Here is a 17,988-nt window from a genome sequence, read left to right as displayed (position 1 = left end):
AAACTATCCTGTCCACTGTGTACCCACAGGTACCCTTTATATAGCATAGTGTTTGATATTAATGGCTTTCTTTATAATATGAGCATATTTGTTATCATATGTACATTATTATGTTTATTTATTTTGACAAACTCATTTTTCCTTTTTTTCCTCCAGAGTGACCGACTGCTCATTAAAGGTGGAAGAATTATCAATGATGACCACTCCTTCTATGCAGACCTGTACCTTGAAGATGGACTTATAAAGTTGGTTTTTATTAAATATTACTTTTTTTGCATGTGTGTTAACACAGACTACTGTGATTTCTTGATAGTGCTGACTTAAAATCTTTTGTGGGCAGAATTTCAGTGACCTCTAAATGTGAGACTGTAGTTGAGGAGTGTTTAATTATTAAATTCTGCCATTTTATCTTCACTAAGATTAGATAAGTAGAAAATTTCTTTGCTGTAAATTGAAGATATTTGCTTTTCGAACAGTTCAATCACAGTTTCTTCTGAAATAGTTAAGGCAAGTAGGCACTCTCAAGAAATGAAGTAATGGTAAGGACAATGGAAACCTTTTGAGTCCATGAATGGCAGAAAGCTCTCTACAGCATCTCTCCCTGTACCTAGTCAGTGCAAGTGCAGCCATGCTCCCAAGGATTGTAGGGCACAGAAATCTGAAATGTGCCTCATGTTGCATGATGCAAATGAGAACCTGCTGTGTCTCAGTTGCCTCTTGGTTAATGCTGTTCTGTTCCTATGATGTTGTTATGCATTGTTACACAATTAGAAAGAAAGTCCTGATTTATCAGGCTATAAAATACAGGAACTGGGAAAGTATTTGTTAGGTGAAAAACTTGAAATTTGTGTTACTGATAGCCTGGGAAACTGTAACAGAGATGTCCATGTGCTCTGTTGGTCCTGCCTTGGCTTAGTGGAGATGAGGGTCTCTAAGGTTTGCAAAGTTATGTAGTATATGAGCACTCTGATGTACACAAGGATCAAAGCCTTTTTCATGGTTGCTAAACACTTCACTAGTGACCTAAGAAGCTTGGTCTCCAGTGGCTACAATTTGATGCACAGAAATATAATTATGGTTATCTGGTAAATAATTAATTGCCTACTTGTTTTCAGAGCTCCTTAAGAATGTAACATCAGATTAAAAGTCCAATTCTTTATATATCTGTGACTGCATATGTTATTATGATTCAGGTTATTATAACAGAAAAAAATCTGAATACTTTGATCAATGGATTGTGAAATTTTCTTTTTAATACTTTATTCTGCCTTTCCATTTGTAGTGTTAATTGAAGTGGCAAAAGTGGAGAGGACACAAAATTTTGAACATGCATCTATTTTTAAAGCAACAGTTATCCAAGTTGTGCTCTCTTTGATGGGTGTTTTTGTTGAGTTTTTCCATGATTTTGTTAGTTCAGATACAAATCTTCTATTAACACTTGTAAGCATCAGAACTATTTTAACAACTAAATGCATGAGAGCCTGAAACTGCTGTGAATTTTTGGCTTTGATTCCAGAAATGCAATGGTAGTTAGTGGGCAGGTTAGCAATGCCAAGCTTTCACCTGCCCTTATTAAGTACATTGACTCCCTCTGAAATCCGTGCGTGGATCTGTACCTCCAGAGTATCTCAGCTGCCCAAGCTAATTAGGGTTAATAATGAACAGACGGGCAAGATCTTAATTTTTAAGAAGCATTTATCTTTGCACAAGGAGGCAAGTTCTCTATTTAGCACCCTGAGTTATGCCTGATGCCCTAGATTTAGACGACCCAAGATTTTTCTTTATAAACTGTGCAAGAAGTCCTGCCCCCTCTTGTGAGGGCAGCCTGCTGTGACATGGGGTTGGGTTCTTACTGTGTTCAGATGATAAATTTTGCAACCTAAGAAAGCTCTGTGTTTGTCTGATCTCTCAGTTTTTTCAGGTGGAACTGTCCATTGTGCCTGAATATTTAACATCATTGTTAAATATGGCTCAAGCTTGTTTGGAGCTGGACCTTGAAACTCAGTCATCTGCATTTCAGTTGATGCTATAACTTTCCAGCTGCAGATCCTGCTGATAATACAGAATTCTAACACAGAATGGAGCAGACACCAAACCACTCAGCCCAGAATAGGCAGTAGTGTCCTGGTTTTACCGGGCTATAAAAGATCTGGGTTATTTTTCTCGCTCTGAAATGAAAACTGATTGGAAAAGAGAGGGTTGGGTTTCTCGTGCAGCCTAATGAAAAGATTTGGGTCTTTTAATGCTTTAAATGCAGATCATTCTGCAGAGAGGAAAGCAGATGTAACCTTGAGTGTGTTTGAAGATCAGCTATAGTTTGGAGGATGGTCGATGTTTCTTCCTGCCAATCAATGTTCAAACTGGCTCCCTAGGTACAAGGAGCAGCAGTGCATGTGGATTTTTCCTACCTGAAACTTAAGCCCTGCACACTCAGATGGCAGTTGAGAGGCAATTCTCCATTATCTAAATAGTATTTTAAATATTTGGTAATTTAAATTGGCATATAAATAATGTATTTTGCCTACATCTCTCCTGCCTCTCTTATCACATGAGGAAGTGAGCCCTGTGCCAAGTGAACAGGTCATGGTCTGGTTCTTGCTGTTTTCTGCTCCATCCCTGCCAAGGGGAAGGGTTGGGTCCCTCTGGGCTCGAGGGACAAACAGTGGCAGGGTGGGGGACTGAGGCATGGCCTCCAGAGCTGGGCAAGTGATGAGTCAGGTTAGGGGGAACCTCAGATGCCTAAAAAAGGTCTGGGTTTGATAACTGGAGAAGCACCACCACAGAGTTCTGGGGTAGGTTTTCAGCTTCCTTGGATGAAGCTTAGGAAGAGCTGAAGCTTGCTGTTTCTGTTGTGCTTTAATCAGCTCATGCACAACAGAATTTACCAACTTGTTCAACTGAAAATGGCAGACAGCATCAGCTTCCTGTTGGTCTGAGTTTTCTGGTTGCTGACATATGAGGAAACCAGCTCAGTCATTTGTACAGTGTCTAGAATGCAGTTGTCTGCACTGTTGTATTTTTTCACCCACAAGTAATAGAACTCCATTTTTACTCACATACACTTTGCATTAATGAGTGAGCAATTCAGGAATCCTGTCACATTATCTCCTACTCTTTGTTCTACTTGGACAGAATAAAAATAACCTTGAGCAGAGCGAAGATCAGACTTCTGCCAGCCTTAATCTTGATGCCAGGGCAATAGATGAGACTGGTTTCTGACAGATAGTAGTGCAGCATCATCCACAAAGGCTGTTTGGTCCCATGTCACTTCAATATGGATGATTTCAGCTGAATAAGATGTTACTCAACCATACACTGAAAATAATGAGCATTGAGTCATCAAAAAACTTCAATGTATAGGTAGCACACTTTCTCTTTGTTAGGACATGTGTCTTCTTGAGGAGGAAATTGATAGATACTGATTGTGGAAGAAAATAAAAATTAGTTGTTTTTTTGTGAAAGTTTTCATTTATATTATTCTCAGAAGGTGTGTTAGTACTTGAAGTGCAGTTACTCCTCGGAGGTACTCAGAGGAGATGGGTCATAGTTAATTTTTTTTCCCAGTTCAATTTCTTAGCCACATAAATGCTCTACAAAGATGGAGGATTGTTCTGATTAAAATCTTGGGGATAGATTTGAGTAATGAAATAGTGCAACACCATTGCTACACATGGGGCTACCTAATTTTATACAGCCATTGAATCTGCTCATGGGTGCAGTGCCTTATGATATGCCTTTGTAAGGCACATTTTAAAACAGAGGAGCTGCTTGCAGCTTCTGTTTATGCAATTGGAAGTGCTGGGCAGCTGCTGGTTTTTGCATCCACGTTGGTTCCCTGTTTGTCAGGGTGTTGTTCACACTGTGCAGCTGCACACAGGCTATGGCAGTGCTGCACATGTTGATGACTTTTAGGTGCCAGACATGCAGGTGCCAGCTCTCATGAGTAAGCCCTCCTGGATTTGTTCAGAGCTGTGACCCTCCTGGATTTGTTCAGAGCTGTGACCCCATCCTGGTTTGCCCATGAGGAGTTTGCCCATGGAATGGCTGTGCTTCCCTCCAGCAAGAGCCCGGGGCACTGCAGGAGATGAGTTGCTGCAGGTGACATTTTTGCATAGCATATGAAACAAATTCTTGACCTCTTGGGGCTATTTATTAACTCTGCCAGTTTGGCCAGATTCCAATGTGAATAATTATCCCCTTTTTTCTTATTTTTCCCACTGGTTTTAATGAAGAGTTGTATTCACTTCTGGTTCTACCTTATCACAGTTGGCTGTTAATCAGTTGCTGTGTTTTGAACTGTAGGTGGGAGTTGCCTTTTAATATGGGGAAACAGACTCAGCAGCTCAGATGTCTGAGGTATTTATTTAGCTGTGGATAAAAGTTATTTAATCCAGAGAAAAGAAAATTAGGACCAAGAACTCTGTGTCTGTAATATAAGATAAACTAAATGAACTTTAATTACCTCACAGTTTCCTCTAAGCCCAAATATATTGTGGTGTAACACTGCAGGGACATGGCTTCCACATAGACCTCTCTCCCTGTTTGGTGCCATGCAAAGTAGACAATAAATTCTAGTGTGGCTTTAAAAGTTAAAAAGTTTAATTTATTTGTAATTGAGTCCATGAATAATACAAGTATTTTGATCACAAGTATCTGTAGTTTGATATTGGTATGGGGGACAGATTAATATTTTGAATAGTGAAAAAAAAAATCCTGCTTTGAAGACCTGAGGGGAAAAATATGGCAGCAGCTAATTATAATTTTTCCACACAGTTATGCAGAATGTTTCACTGGCTTTTAACTTCAAGAGGAGGATGAAGAATATGGGACATGGTAGATTAAACATGTTTAGGTCTCTTAGATATGTATTTCTGTATCTTAGGTTATTTAGATTTCTTTTTAAGGATACATTTGCATTGCATGATGACAAAGTAATTATAAAATGTTCTGCCTTTTGCTTCTGCTATATATTTTTACAATTCCAGCTTGCTCCCGTATTTGATCTATGTTTTCCTATTTTTATTTAAGAACCTAGTATACAAAACTGGAGCCCCCAAGAGAGCATTAAGTGTACATAATTTGAATTGTTTAAAGATAGAAATCATATAAAAAATAATCAATTTTTAATGCTGGAGCATTACAGCTCCTTTATTGGCCACTAGAGCCATGCAAAGCAAACAGAGCTCATGGCTCAGTGAGTAAGCTCTGCTCTGCTTTGTTCTGCTGTGCTGGGCAGGGCAGAGGGAGCGTGTGCTTGAGCTTCACCTTGCCTTTGGGGACCCACCTCCTGCTGTATGGGCCCAGGCTCCCTCTCCCCTACATGCCTCAAATAGCTTTGCCCTCTGTGCTTGTTCCAATAAAGTAATACTGGCTTTCCTTGCTGTGCAGGCAAATAGGAGAGAATCTGATTGTTCCTGGAGGAGTCAAGACCATAGAGGCTAATGGGCGCATGGTTATTCCTGGGGGAATAGATGTCAACACTTACCTACAGAAGCCCTACCAAGGGATGACTGCTGTTGATGACTTCTATCAAGGCACAAAAGCAGCACTAGCAGGGGGCACCACCATGATCAGTGAGTACCAGCAGAGCTGTCTCTGTGTGGGGATAGCTACCAGAGGCTTCATTCTGATTTTCTGAGATCTTCTGCAATGAATCTTCAAATTTCTGGGCATTGTGTTTGAGATCCATTCATCATTGTTAACCAGGGTTGGCCGAAAATGAACCTATCCTCAGAAAGAAATACCAGCATGTGGAATTGTCTCTTGGATTTTCCTCTGAAATACAGAACAAGCACTGAGGGATAATGTATGTAATCTTGGGATTTTTGGAAAGCAGTGTAGGTAGTGCTGTAAGTATATGGCACAGAAAATCTGACAAAGATCTGCTGTTCCCACCTACTGCCATTTCAAGAGGTTTGAAAATAAGAAGATATGCTTATTTATGAACTTGGATTTGGCAGCAGGAATTGAGGAAGACTTTAACAGAGATGTCCCAGAGGAACATCTTTGTTGGTGAAAAGAAGTGTTTCATGTTGTTAAAGACCCTTCTTGTGTCTACAGATGGTGGGACATGATTTATCTCTTTCCTTCTGGCTGTGACTTGACTTTGGTTAGATGTTGTGAGGCAATTGTTCAGGTGCCATAAAGTGTCTTAGCTTCCTTACTCCCACTGAATTGGGATGTGAATTTTTTTTTGGTGTTACCTATTACCCATATTCAGCAGCAGGCATCAGCTAAAAGATTCTATGGCCATAGGCACAAAATACACTGCTGTTCATTCCTTTTGTTAATAGTTTTTTTCAGTCTGTGTTCTTCAGTTGAGTATTCCTGTGTCGAGTTAGGCTTGCAGATGGCACTGGTAAGCCCATCTTGATTTGTTTTTGTACTAACTAGCTCTGCAGAGAGAAGTACCTATGCATAAGTAGTCATGTCTTTGTGTCAGTGGATGGTGTGGCACCATCAGAGGCAGAAGGGCTGAGGCAGGGGAGAGGCAAGGCATTCAATGGACTGTATAGTGTGACAGTGTTTGTGCTCAACGTCACCCCTGTTCAAACCTTTGGCTGTATTCCCAGTTTTGGCTGCTGAGAAAACATTGAACATCTGCACTGATGTGTTGGTGGGGCAGAGTGGGCCAGTTCAGAGACTGTGAGGCACTGGTTAATTATTGTGCTTACTGTGAAATACATAGAAATGGACACATCAGACAAGAACTACAGTGAAGGCCAGAACCTCTGGTCTCTTACAATACCGTAAGGGGAAAGACAAATGTTTCCTAAACTGTGAGGTGTTTGGCTCCCCCTTTGTGTGTCAATTGATGTTGCACCAAGCAGGTTGCAGACTCATCTTTAGTATAGACTGTTCACAAAGTCTGCTGCACCTGAGGCAGCAGGACCTGGCTGACACCCCAGAGTTACAGTCAGCACAGACTGCCTCCAAGGCTGCTCTTCTGGCTGAGGTGCTGGAAGGCTGCTCACACTGGGGAAATCTGAACAGTGTGTATACTGTCCTGCTAACAGACACTAAATCTCTTTTTCAGTTGATCATGTGCTTCCAGAACCTGGAACTAGTTTACTGACCTCCTTTGAGAAGTGGCATGAGGCAGCTGATACCAAATCCTGTTGTGATTATGCTCTCCATGTGGACATCACCAGCTGGTATGATGGGATTCGAGAAGAGCTGGAAGTACTTGTGCAAGACAAAGGTTAGCGAGTGAAATGTAGTAATATTTTTTGGGTTTATCGAAATATCATATGGAGGTGAAATTTTAAAGTATTTTAATGAATGCATAGGCACTGGCTATGCTGGCTAAGGTTCTTCACTACCATGAACTTGTATTTTCACTTGCTGCTGTGTAAAATGGACCTAAAACTTTGTGCATATATATGATTTTTTCCAGTACAGACATGGAAGATTAAGATGCTTACAATGTCATAAAGAAATTTATCACTTTTTCTTTCTTATATATGTGGAAATAGGCTCAGACATTGCATAGGTAGGTTTTTTTTGAAGGTAAAACTCAAAGATCAGTATTTAGGATAATCAGCCCAGTCACCTTAGATCCTCTATTTAATGAATGAAGAAAGTGAAACATTTCAAAGTAATGGTTCAGGTTTTAACTAGACTGAAAGATTTGATTCAGCTGCCTCCAATTAAATCCGAATATGAAGAGCACATGGGGCTCTGAAAATGTCACTACAGGCTAGATCGCATTTTGCAGCAGTGAATTGGAATAATTTACTTGCTGAGACTTGATTTTGTAAAATAAGACATGCCTGTATTTTTAGAAGATTCCAGTTATTAGAAAAAGAGATGCTAAAGTTGGGTATCTAATATTGAAAAAATGCCCTGATTTTCTCAAGTGTTTCTCTCTGCTGGCTTTTCCTGAAGTTACTAGAAGATGCTGTTTTAACACTTGCAAAAAAAAAAGGTCCCTTATTTAGGAATCTACGACACTTCTATGGGTTTGACTGTGTTCAGTGAACAGGCCTACTATCCTGTGAGATGCTATAGGTTACCTTGCCTGCACTCCAGATACCAATTCAGAATAGCACAGATGAAACCTCTCCTAAATGCATTTCCACACATGCAGGCTCAATGTGGCAGTCTCATATATGGAGAGCATCTTTGTGGCACCAGATACCTCTGTGGGCAATGGGATCTAGCCTTCAGAAGATCCTACCTTAGATCTTGTTCCTTGAAATTGTGCCTGACAGCTTGTATTTTCAGAATCATATATTTTCACATATTTCTCATTTTCTACTTTCCTAGAAAACATATTAGGGAATATTTTCTGAAATGGCATGCAGTTTCCATGGGCAAATCAGAATGACTCTTCTATTGGGAAACCTATGTATATGCAGCACCCTTTGCAATTTGTAGAGCTAGTGTTGACTTAGATGTGAAAGGTTCTCTTTATAGAGAAAGGTACTATCAAAGTAGGAAAAAAAAGCAAAATGCTATTTTTGAGTGAAGAGTTGTTTGCTGAGATGCCATGGAAGTGCAGTCACCCGGGGGAGTTTATTCCCTGTCACAGGATGCTAACAGTACATGTGCTGCATAACCAGATTATAGGCAACAAAACACTTCCATCAGCAAGACTGCACATAATTAGAGAAACTGCAGCTGGTCTTGCATAGGTCTCCAGTATAGGGGATTTTTACAAGGTGATGACATCTGTCAACACAGGCTGCGCTAAATCTGTGCTGTTTGCCTGCTATCGGCATTAACATGAATCTGCTGCTGTGCATTAGCTGACTGTACTCTCAAGACAAGTATACTGTGCCTTGTTTCAAAGGTTGGATATTATTTTCCAGAGCTCCCTGACCACAGATGGCTCAGCACTCCCAAATTTGCCCAAGGGTTTACATTAAAACCTAGTGCAGACAGTTAGGTTAATAGTTTTCTCCAACTATTGAAATATGCGTTTTCTATGTAAATCTGAGCTGCCTTTGAGTCATCAGGGGAAGCAGAAATCTGTTCATTGGTTCCTGAACTGAGATTTATGATGGAGCCTTGGTGGTGTCTTCAGTGGTGAGAGCATTAGAGGTCACCTTTGTTCTCATGTATGTCTCAGGCAGGCAGTGTGAGTTACTCTCACGTGTTGGAGACACAAGGTAAGGGTGAGACATCACAATAGCAAATAATTCAGTGTGGCAAGGGCTTTCAAATTAATGGGTAATATTTCCTGATAATTGGAAACATTTAAGCCAGCTGGTGCAAATAGACTTGATGTCAGTGGAGTGACCCTGGTTTTCATCAGCTGGGAATCTGGATTGAATTGGTTCTTGGCTGATTGTGGGTGAGTGAGCTGAGTGACAGGGCTCAGCTCATTGTGTTTCAGAGCTACATGTGCCTAATGCAATCAGCATGAGTAACAGGGGAGCTCACAGAGTGGCTCTTGAGGTGCCTTGTCGTGAGGTATAATTGAACACTATAATCAGTTTTAAATAAATACAATGCTAATTTAAGGAGACACAGGCTTTGGAAGTGCATGAAGATTTTGTAGAGACAAATATTGATTATAAACACTCAGACTTGTGTAATTTCAGCTGCTATTTTGGGATTGAGCTTCTTCAGTATATGCAAAGGACCAAGAGCCTAAAATTGCTGACAGAGGCCTCACTGGTTACTTTGACTTTGTCACTGTTCAGAAAGTTCAGGAGTACACTGTAGTCCTGCCTAAAATTTGGAGAGGATTCTGTTGAGTACCCCTGGTGTGAGAGCAAGTAGGACATTAACAAGAACGTAGTATGTAACAGATGTGAAGTATTCAGGTCAATAGGCCACGGACCAGGGCTTTTGAAAAGCTGCATAATTCCAATGAGTAGGTCAAGGAACCAGGCCAGGGCAAGGAGTCTAATCTTGGATACCTGTGTATGTAAATTTGTGTTATTTATCTTGGTACCTGGTATAGGTGCTCTCTCTGCAAGGCAGGATTGTTCACACCCTCACCTGTCACCTGTAAAGGCAGCCCTTGAAATGCTCTTCCACTGTGTGTGTATCTGGTGGCGGCTGAGGGTGGCAATGTGTTTACATGGGAGAACTCTGCTTCTGCACTGTGGTAAGGAGCAGGCTCAAGATCCTGTGGCAGATTCCCTACTGGGATCCCTTCTGCTCCCATTAATTTCAGGGAAAACATTAAACAGAATGAGAGCAAAACTCAGTCATTTTACCAAGGTCAGAAGAGGGCCAAGAAGATAGCAAGGCAATAAAAGAGAAAGGATGAGAATACATATTGCTTGGGTCAGGGGATGTGTTTTCTCCCCGCAGCAGTCAGGGAAAGCTGCCTTACCTCCTGCAGGACTGTGATGCAGTGAGTCACCTTTGGCTAGAGCCTGGAGGATAAGGGAGAGCAATGGGTCCCCCAGTGTGGGAACCCAGAACATCCCTCTGGCTGTCCAGGATGGCCAGGACCCCTGCCAGGGGGCTCAGAAGCCCTGGCACAGAGCCCAAGACACCCGTGGTTTTGATTATGACCTGTGGAGCAAATTACCAACCTTATATGAAGGCCAGCAAGCCACAACAGTTTAGGTAGAATAATAGTGAAGTTATCATGGGGTGGAAAAAAATAGATTTTGGGGTTTTTGATATGGTGGTTCCGGAGGCAATATGGAGGGAACTGGGTGTGTCCAGCCTTTCTCCTTCTTCTTGGCCTCCATCTTCTGCTGTGATGGTGGCACTTACAGATTGGTTTAGAGTAGAAGCTCACTGTCTAACATAGGTGATAGGTATTGGAAAGTAATTTTAAACATTGTATATAGGTTTTAGTATAAAGACATAACACCACCCCGGGGGTAGGCAGTGTGCCTGGAACTGTTCTGCTGGACAGACCTCGGCAGGGCAGGAGAAAGGATTTTATAGATAAGATACAATAAACAACCTTGAGACCGAGAAATGAAGAGCCCTGACTCCTTCAAGCACCGGGCTGGGAAAAGAGACTTTAAACTTTTCTCAGGGTCACTCTGACCAGCGAGAGATCCCGACACCCCAGCCCTGGGCTCACAGAGAAATGTGAGGTGTCAGTCCTGTGCCATCACTGAGACAGCCAGCATGGCTTGGAGCAGGCCCAACATGTCCTCCTTGCTTTGTGTGGGCATAGGCACCCCTGCAGGAAGGTGGTCCTGGGTGCAGCGACATCTGGCACGTGGGGTGGGTTTGTGGGGAGAAAATTGAGCTTTGCTCTGCGGCAGGTGGGATGGGTGTGCTGGGCCCTGCTGGGAGCACTCAGAGGGGCTCAGGGCACAAGGCTGCAAGCCTTGGCCCCAGGCAAGGCCCAGCCAAGCTTAGGTTTTAAAATAAGGACATACTGAGTGCTCTGAAATTGTAATGAGGAGTCGAGGGAGGGCTTACAGTTATTAAAGGCTATATGTGTTTTCTGAGAACATGATAAATAGGAAATGGGAAGAAAGGAAGGGCTTACAAGCTGACAGAGTTCCACTGTTCAGGCTGGATTTGCTCAGCGTGGAAGTCAGCAAGAAGGGGCCAGCTCCTGCTTTGTGTTTCTCTCTGAGCTGCCTGGACATAGCAGGAAGACATAATGCTAGGGATCATTTCAATGTTTTATCTTGCATGTATCCTGGGGTATTTTAGTCCTGTAATTGTAAATAAATGAATTCTGTGTGTGTGTGTGAGCAGCCATACCCTCTGCTTGAGGATGTATTTGCTCATTTTAGACTCATGAAGGAGTTACATCTTCATCAGAGAGATTTATTCATTTTATTCATTCATGTAGACAACATGAAAAACAGGAACATTTTCTTCTTCCCCCAGGAAGCACAGTTCTCATCACAGCCATTTTGAAATGCAGCATACACAGCTTAGGTAGCTTAGAATTTACTTTTTTTTGAGCTAGAAAAGTACAATACTGGTCCTTGGACCAAACTGGGAGTCTTGCCTAGACTAAAAATTAAGACAAATATGCACACTAATATGAATTCGTGTGTACAGAAATTATAAACAGAAAACATTTGTAAGTTGCATTCTGTAAGAATACAAAGCTGTGTAAATAACCAAATCTTTGAAATAAATAGCAACACTTATGGGGATTTGAATACAGAGGTTATTGACAACTGACACACTCAACACTAGCATTTCTTAGGGATTTCTGAAATTTGAAACTGTTGTCTTTCTTGGTTTTTTATGGCTGCCAGCATAAATCCTTCCTTCTTTGGAAGGCAGAAGAAGAGGTGTGGTGAGCTGCCCATAAAACTGGTTTCAGGCTTTGTTTCCACTCCTTCCCAGTGTCTGCCATCAGCTAAGCTAAGCTAAGCTAAGCACTTTGGAGAGTAAGGTCAAGAAAAAGCAAGTCTGTATGCTGATTCAGATACACATTTCCTACACCTTCTCAGCACTTTGGGGGAACCTAACCAGTAGTTTTATCTACCAAAAATCACAGTTTAGATCAAGCTGAAATGTTTTTCTGAATAGCTAAAGAAACTTAAAAAGAAAACCACTGATTCATAGAACCTTACACAAGGTTTTTTGAACTTCACAAACTTTACATGCTTGCTTTAGCCACCATTGCTTGTCTGTGATTTGGCTACAAGCAATCCTCTTTGCAGTGGTGGCTGGGTTACTCCAGGGATGAACACAGGCTACCCACAGCATCCAGAAATTTCCCCCAGAGTAGAGGGCATCCAGGCTTCTAGTCCTAGCAGCTGTAATGCAGCTGTGAAACCATGCTTGATTTTTGGCAATCACTAGTGAAAAGCCTAGTCCAGACATACTCTATTACTTACTTTTCCTGAAGTTTTTGTTCAAATACAATTTAAGAATACACTTACATGGCAACACCTTTGAATTTTGTCTTGGAACAGGTGTGAACTCTTTTCAAGTCTACATGGCCTACAAAGATCTCTACCAAATGTCCGACAGCCAGGTATTGCTCTGAATGCTTTTCTTTGCTGTGATCTGTCCTCTCTTTCCTCACCTCCCAACACTTGAGGAGTTGCTGAGGTTGAGTCCCAGAGAAACATTCTCACTGGCCTGATTGGCACTGGGAGGAATGTGCAGAGGTGGTTTACTCTCTGGAGGGTCAGTTGTGAGCTGTGCAGAACACCTGTATGTGTTTCTTCAAGTGTATAACATTCACCTTCTGTAGAGATCTTCTGGTGTCTCCCAACATTGCAGCCACTCAAGCTCTGCTCAGGATTTCACTCATTTTATTTTGCAGCAATTTTGAGGACTCTAGGTCAGAGAGAGAGAAAAAGATGAAGCACTCGAGGCAGTGGCAGTTCTTAGGCTTCAAGAGTTTTTTAGTTGTGTAAGCAGCTAAATAGAGTTGCTCTTTGGGGGAGGTGGCCTTTTCTCATTAGGGCTGGAGATAACAATGAGCTTGTTTGTCCAGAGCTCATTACAGATTCCAGACTCTTCAGCTTTCCCATCCATACATATCAGGCCACTGTAAATAGACAATGGCATCTGTTAGTAATAATAATGTTTGCTTATTCAGTTGATAAAATGTTTCTTTCTTACTTATTCCCAGAGCTACTGCTCTTGGTCTCTTAAATAACTGTTGTTACACCTCCAATACATGTGGTTTTAATTGGAATTTTGGACATAATAATTTATAACTATTCTCTGACAGTGTCTGTTAAATTCAACTCCCTGTTGGAATTGCTGAGAGGAATACATCAAAAATGTTTAGTGTGTGGCTGGACTAATGGCTGTTACCTTGTTTAAATGTCCATGTTGCAAGCTGTATATTGCAGCCCATTCAATGCTGCCTGAAGTGCCCTAGTGCAAAAGTAGACACTGAAGAACCTTTGTCCTCCATATTTAATCTGTGTTTGAAAACTGGGCTCCCTGTTACTGAAGTCTGGTTTAAAAAAGGGACACATAAGCTGAATAGCTTTTGGAAAGGAAACTGTTTCAGTAGATGTGTGCTCAGAAATTACCAGTAAAAGCAAAAAGGTCAACTACTGCCCTTCTTTAGGGATGGCTGTTGAATCTTAGAAAGCAATTAAAAACCAAGCATGCTCTAGATAAAATATTGCAACTTTTAATACCTGAATTAAAGATGTTGCTGAAAGCTCAGCAATGATGGCTCAAGAAGATGGTGCAAAATGCCTGCACTTCAGAAAAGAGATGTTCTAGCCATAATAAAAGTGCCTGTAGCACATGGCAATAATTCTATTTTACATTTGCTAAAACTACAGAACTACAGGGCTACTAAACTTAGATGCATGGGAGGGCATGGAGAGGTGACCCTGCAGGTGCTGGGGCAGACTCTGTGTCCCAGGGAAATCCAGCCCTGCTGTTAACCCTCTCTTGGTGCAGCTGGTGTGTACAGGGGTGGGTAAGTCAGCACCAATCAGTGAAGCTCAGGTTCTGTGTAGAAAAGAGATCATTTGCTATTCACCAATATAATTACCAGCATAGAAGGTGCAAAACTGAGGTGAAGAGAGAGGTCTCAGTGTTAAGTAATGTGTTTTCCTTATTCAGCAGTGTTTCCTTCTTTGTACTACCTGCAGCTTTATGAAGCCTTTACCTTTCTAAAGAGTCTTGGGGCTGTTATCCTGGTCCATGCTGAAAATGGAGACTTGATAGCTCAGGTGAGTGAACCATCGTTTTTGCTTCAGTTTGTGAGATGATAGATATTAGAGAGGAGGAATTAAATAGGCCATTCAGAGAATGGGTAGGAAGAAGGGAACTCCCTGGAAAGAGCCTTAATTGAACCTGATGCCCTGCACACTGTTGGTATAAAGCCTGGGATGAGAGAAGGGAGGTCCTTTTGCATTAATTGGCAGAGCATCCTTGAGATAGGGCAATGATCCAGGCAGCTCCTTGCCTTGGAGGAGCAAATGAGGACTAGATAAGGAGGGCAGAAGGAAGCAAGAAGATTTCTTCTGAATCCAGCAGATGCAAGTGAAGCAGAATAATGTAAAGCCTTGTTCACAGATTTTGAGTACAAAAAGAGGATCTGAAAGCTTTATATTAAAGTCTTTTGCTGCAGCTATCAGCATAAGCAACACAGTGAGTTTGGAGCAGGTATTAAAGCTCACAGACCTATTTATTTTTGAGAATATTCTTATAAATCTCTGAAGTTTGAGAATAAGAACTACTGTGATCTTGTAGACATTTCAAAAATGTGTGTTTAAGTATAATCCATGCTCTTAGAAGATGCATCTCAGGACCAGGAAGCTGGGTTCAAGTTCAGAATGTTTCATTAGAGTGCTCTGCATGTCCAGTGCAGTCCTTGCAGTTCAGGTGCCCTGGGAGCTGCTGTCCTCCCACTGGACTGGACCATGGCTCTGATCAGTGCCACGACACACTGAAACATGGAAAGAGGCAACCCAAGGACAGCAGTTGATAGTAAACCTTCCACTGGGCTTTCAGAGGCCCTGGATCCCCCTCTGAAACAGAAGGGGCAGGTTTGGGTGGGTGTTGTTTAGATGCTGCATTGTGACAGATGAATCTTTGAAGGCTGTTGCAGAGATGTCTCACAGCCCTGATCTCTCCTACGTGCATCGAGCCCCTCTTAGGTCGGTGAGGCTCTGAGTGAGCCATCTGATTTATCTGCTGAGCTGCTTATCTGCTGGCTTATCTGCTAAGGACTGGGCTGCAGAGCTGACAAGGAAATTACAGCAGCTAAAGCTGTCTTTGAGATCTGCACAAGGCAACCCACCTTGTCTCACAGCTAAGGGAGAACGTCAAGGGAATTGTTTGAGTTGTTTGGCAGTGTGTAAGAACTCTTACCTTGGGTGTATTTTGTTTTTCCTTCTGGGGAAAAAGCATATCTCCATCTGCCTGGTTAGAATTTACCCCCTTTGAGATCTGCCTTTCACTTTAACTTTGACCAAAAGAAACCACTGGGATCAAAAGTTACTAGTGAGGAGTCAGCAGGCACATACAGTGTGGTTGTGTCCTTCCCCCACTGAAACTAGGTGATAACCCTCATTTGAATTAAAGAGAGGAAAAAGCTGATTTCTCATGGAGTTTAGCATGAATAAAAACTACTAAATACATGATTTATAGCTTTAATACAACATAAAATATCTAGTAGAATTAAAATGACTATTAATGAGCATGATTAAGTCAATATTACTGTAGGAATGGCAAAATAAAACAAATGGCATCTGTGGTGTTTTGATACATTGCCCATTAAAATCAAGGTGGACTCATGGTATTGCATATTTGAAGAAATCTATTTCAGATTTCTATTTTTCTATTTAATTTTCTCTGATCAGCCTTAATATATGGTCATCAGATATGAACAACCAGGACAGAAAAATTATTAGGAAAAGAGGAAGTAGTAAATAAATGTAAGTTATGTTATACATCAACATATTTGTTCACTATTGCCACATTTCATAAAATCAGTCTTTCTCTATGCTTTTATGTAGAAGAATTGTTTGATAATGAAAAGAAAGCTGCCTGCACATAGGTTTTTTAGGACTGTCCTGTGAAAATACAAATTTGATCTTGTCAAACAAATATTCTAGTGAATTATCTATATGATAGTTAATTAGCACTGTCAAGTCCTCTTACAGGGAGTAATTTATCATATGATCTGATTTTAGTACTTCCTTCCAGATGTAAATCTGTCCTACTTTGTGTATCTATTCTGTGCCAACGTGCTATTTTTTTACACGGCTGTAACTTCCTTTTATTGATGTATTTTAATTATCTGAAGTCTTTAACTGGCACTGTTCAGAGCCAGTGCATTAATGATACAGAACAGCTGTTTTTAATAATACCTAGTGAAACCTTATGTTTTTCTAACCAAAATGTTCTTACACAGTCAGATTAATGCATTCCTGTTAATGCCTCTTCAGCCCTGATTGATTGCAGTGAAGACTAAAGTATATATGAATGTTAACTTTTCCACTTTTACTGGAGTATGTTGGAAATGTGTGAGCTTTTCACCCTCAGGGACCTGGGATCAGATATTTATTAGTTGACACATTCAAATATGTTCAGTAACTTCATCCTGGTCTCTAGGGGACATTTCTCTGTGTCACAGAGCCATTACATCTGAGCTGGGCTCATTAGAGCCCTGTGGGCAGGGCAAGGCAGGGCAGGCCAGGGCCAGACCTCAGATGAAAAGGGGTTGACCACCAGTTTCTGCAAAAAGGGGAATTTATTCCAATAACACTGCTTGGCCTTAAATTAAGTGAAGCTTTTCTATTTAAAAAAGTTTTTTTTCACTGCTATGAAGCTGGATAGCACAGATTATTTTTCTGAAAAGCCCCCATTGGTCCTGAGATGGGGTCTTTGATGAGGACACAGTGCCCTTGCAACTGGAGGGCACTGTTCTGTTTCATAAAAGCATAATTTTAGTGGTTCACTGTATAGGAAGAAAGCATTACAGAAAACTGAAAGTGTCAGCAGTGCTGAAGGTTTAAGAAAGTGCTTTGTGCATTGCAAGAATGCACAAATACTCTCCTCAAGTTGCAGAGAGGAACTTGAGCAAGTAAATAGGGAATGGCAGGCTGGAAGAACCCATAATTACCATTTAGTGTATTGGTGGTTGAAGCCCATTCCCTGGGCTGGTGTTGTGGTGTCAAGTAGGACTTTCTGGGGGACAGAGGAGGTTTCTGATGGTGCAGGCCAATGGCTTGGGGCACAAATGTGCTCAATCACACAACAGAGAGCACTGCTGGCTGTGCTGGTGTGGCATGGGAGCAGTTCAGAGCCAGTGTTTTCAGTGTTCAGTGGGCTTTGCAGCTGTGTTTACACTGCCACTGAAAGGGGCACTCAGACCATGTGGTGGCTCATCCCCCTGAGGGTGCTGGGTGCACAGGTCTCATCCTGGAGCTGGGTCAGCGTTTATCTCTTACATTGCAGGAACAAAAGCGTATTCTGGAGATGGGAATCACTGGACCTGAGGGACATGCCCTGAGCAGGCCAGAAGAGGTAAGGCCAGATATCTGCTTCTCCCATTGCCTTTTCCAGTATTACTTAATGTCTGAAAAGTCCAGGTCCTTTCAACTTGTTTGTTTGCCTGAAAAGCCCTTTGGATGCTGCAGCCAGGTGCATTCCCTTACT

At 41.6% G+C, this 17,988-nt stretch overlaps 1 protein-coding gene across 2 annotated transcripts in view; it reads left to right on the top strand.

Moving 5' to 3' along the window:
- CRMP1 (collapsin response mediator protein 1) overlaps positions 1-17,988 on the top strand; it is a 50,392-nt gene that overhangs the window by 16,550 nt on the left and 15,854 nt on the right. For both annotated transcript variants that reach the window (XM_036381847.2, XM_036381848.2), the window contains exons 2-7: positions 157-245; positions 5,389-5,573; positions 7,037-7,201; positions 12,816-12,877; positions 14,472-14,552; positions 17,788-17,856. In XM_036381847.2, the coding sequence (XP_036237740.1) occupies positions 157-245; positions 5,389-5,573; positions 7,037-7,201; positions 12,816-12,877; positions 14,472-14,552; positions 17,788-17,856 (651 nt within the window). The remainder of the gene's footprint in view (positions 1-156; positions 246-5,388; positions 5,574-7,036; positions 7,202-12,815; positions 12,878-14,471; positions 14,553-17,787; positions 17,857-17,988) is intronic.

The sequence above is a fragment of the Molothrus ater genome, chromosome 4 (genome assembly GCF_012460135.2).
Source record: "Molothrus ater isolate BHLD 08-10-18 breed brown headed cowbird chromosome 4, BPBGC_Mater_1.1, whole genome shotgun sequence".
NCBI lineage: Eukaryota > Metazoa > Chordata > Aves > Passeriformes > Icteridae > Molothrus > Molothrus ater.
This window is presented reverse-complemented; position numbering and strand designations above follow the sequence as displayed.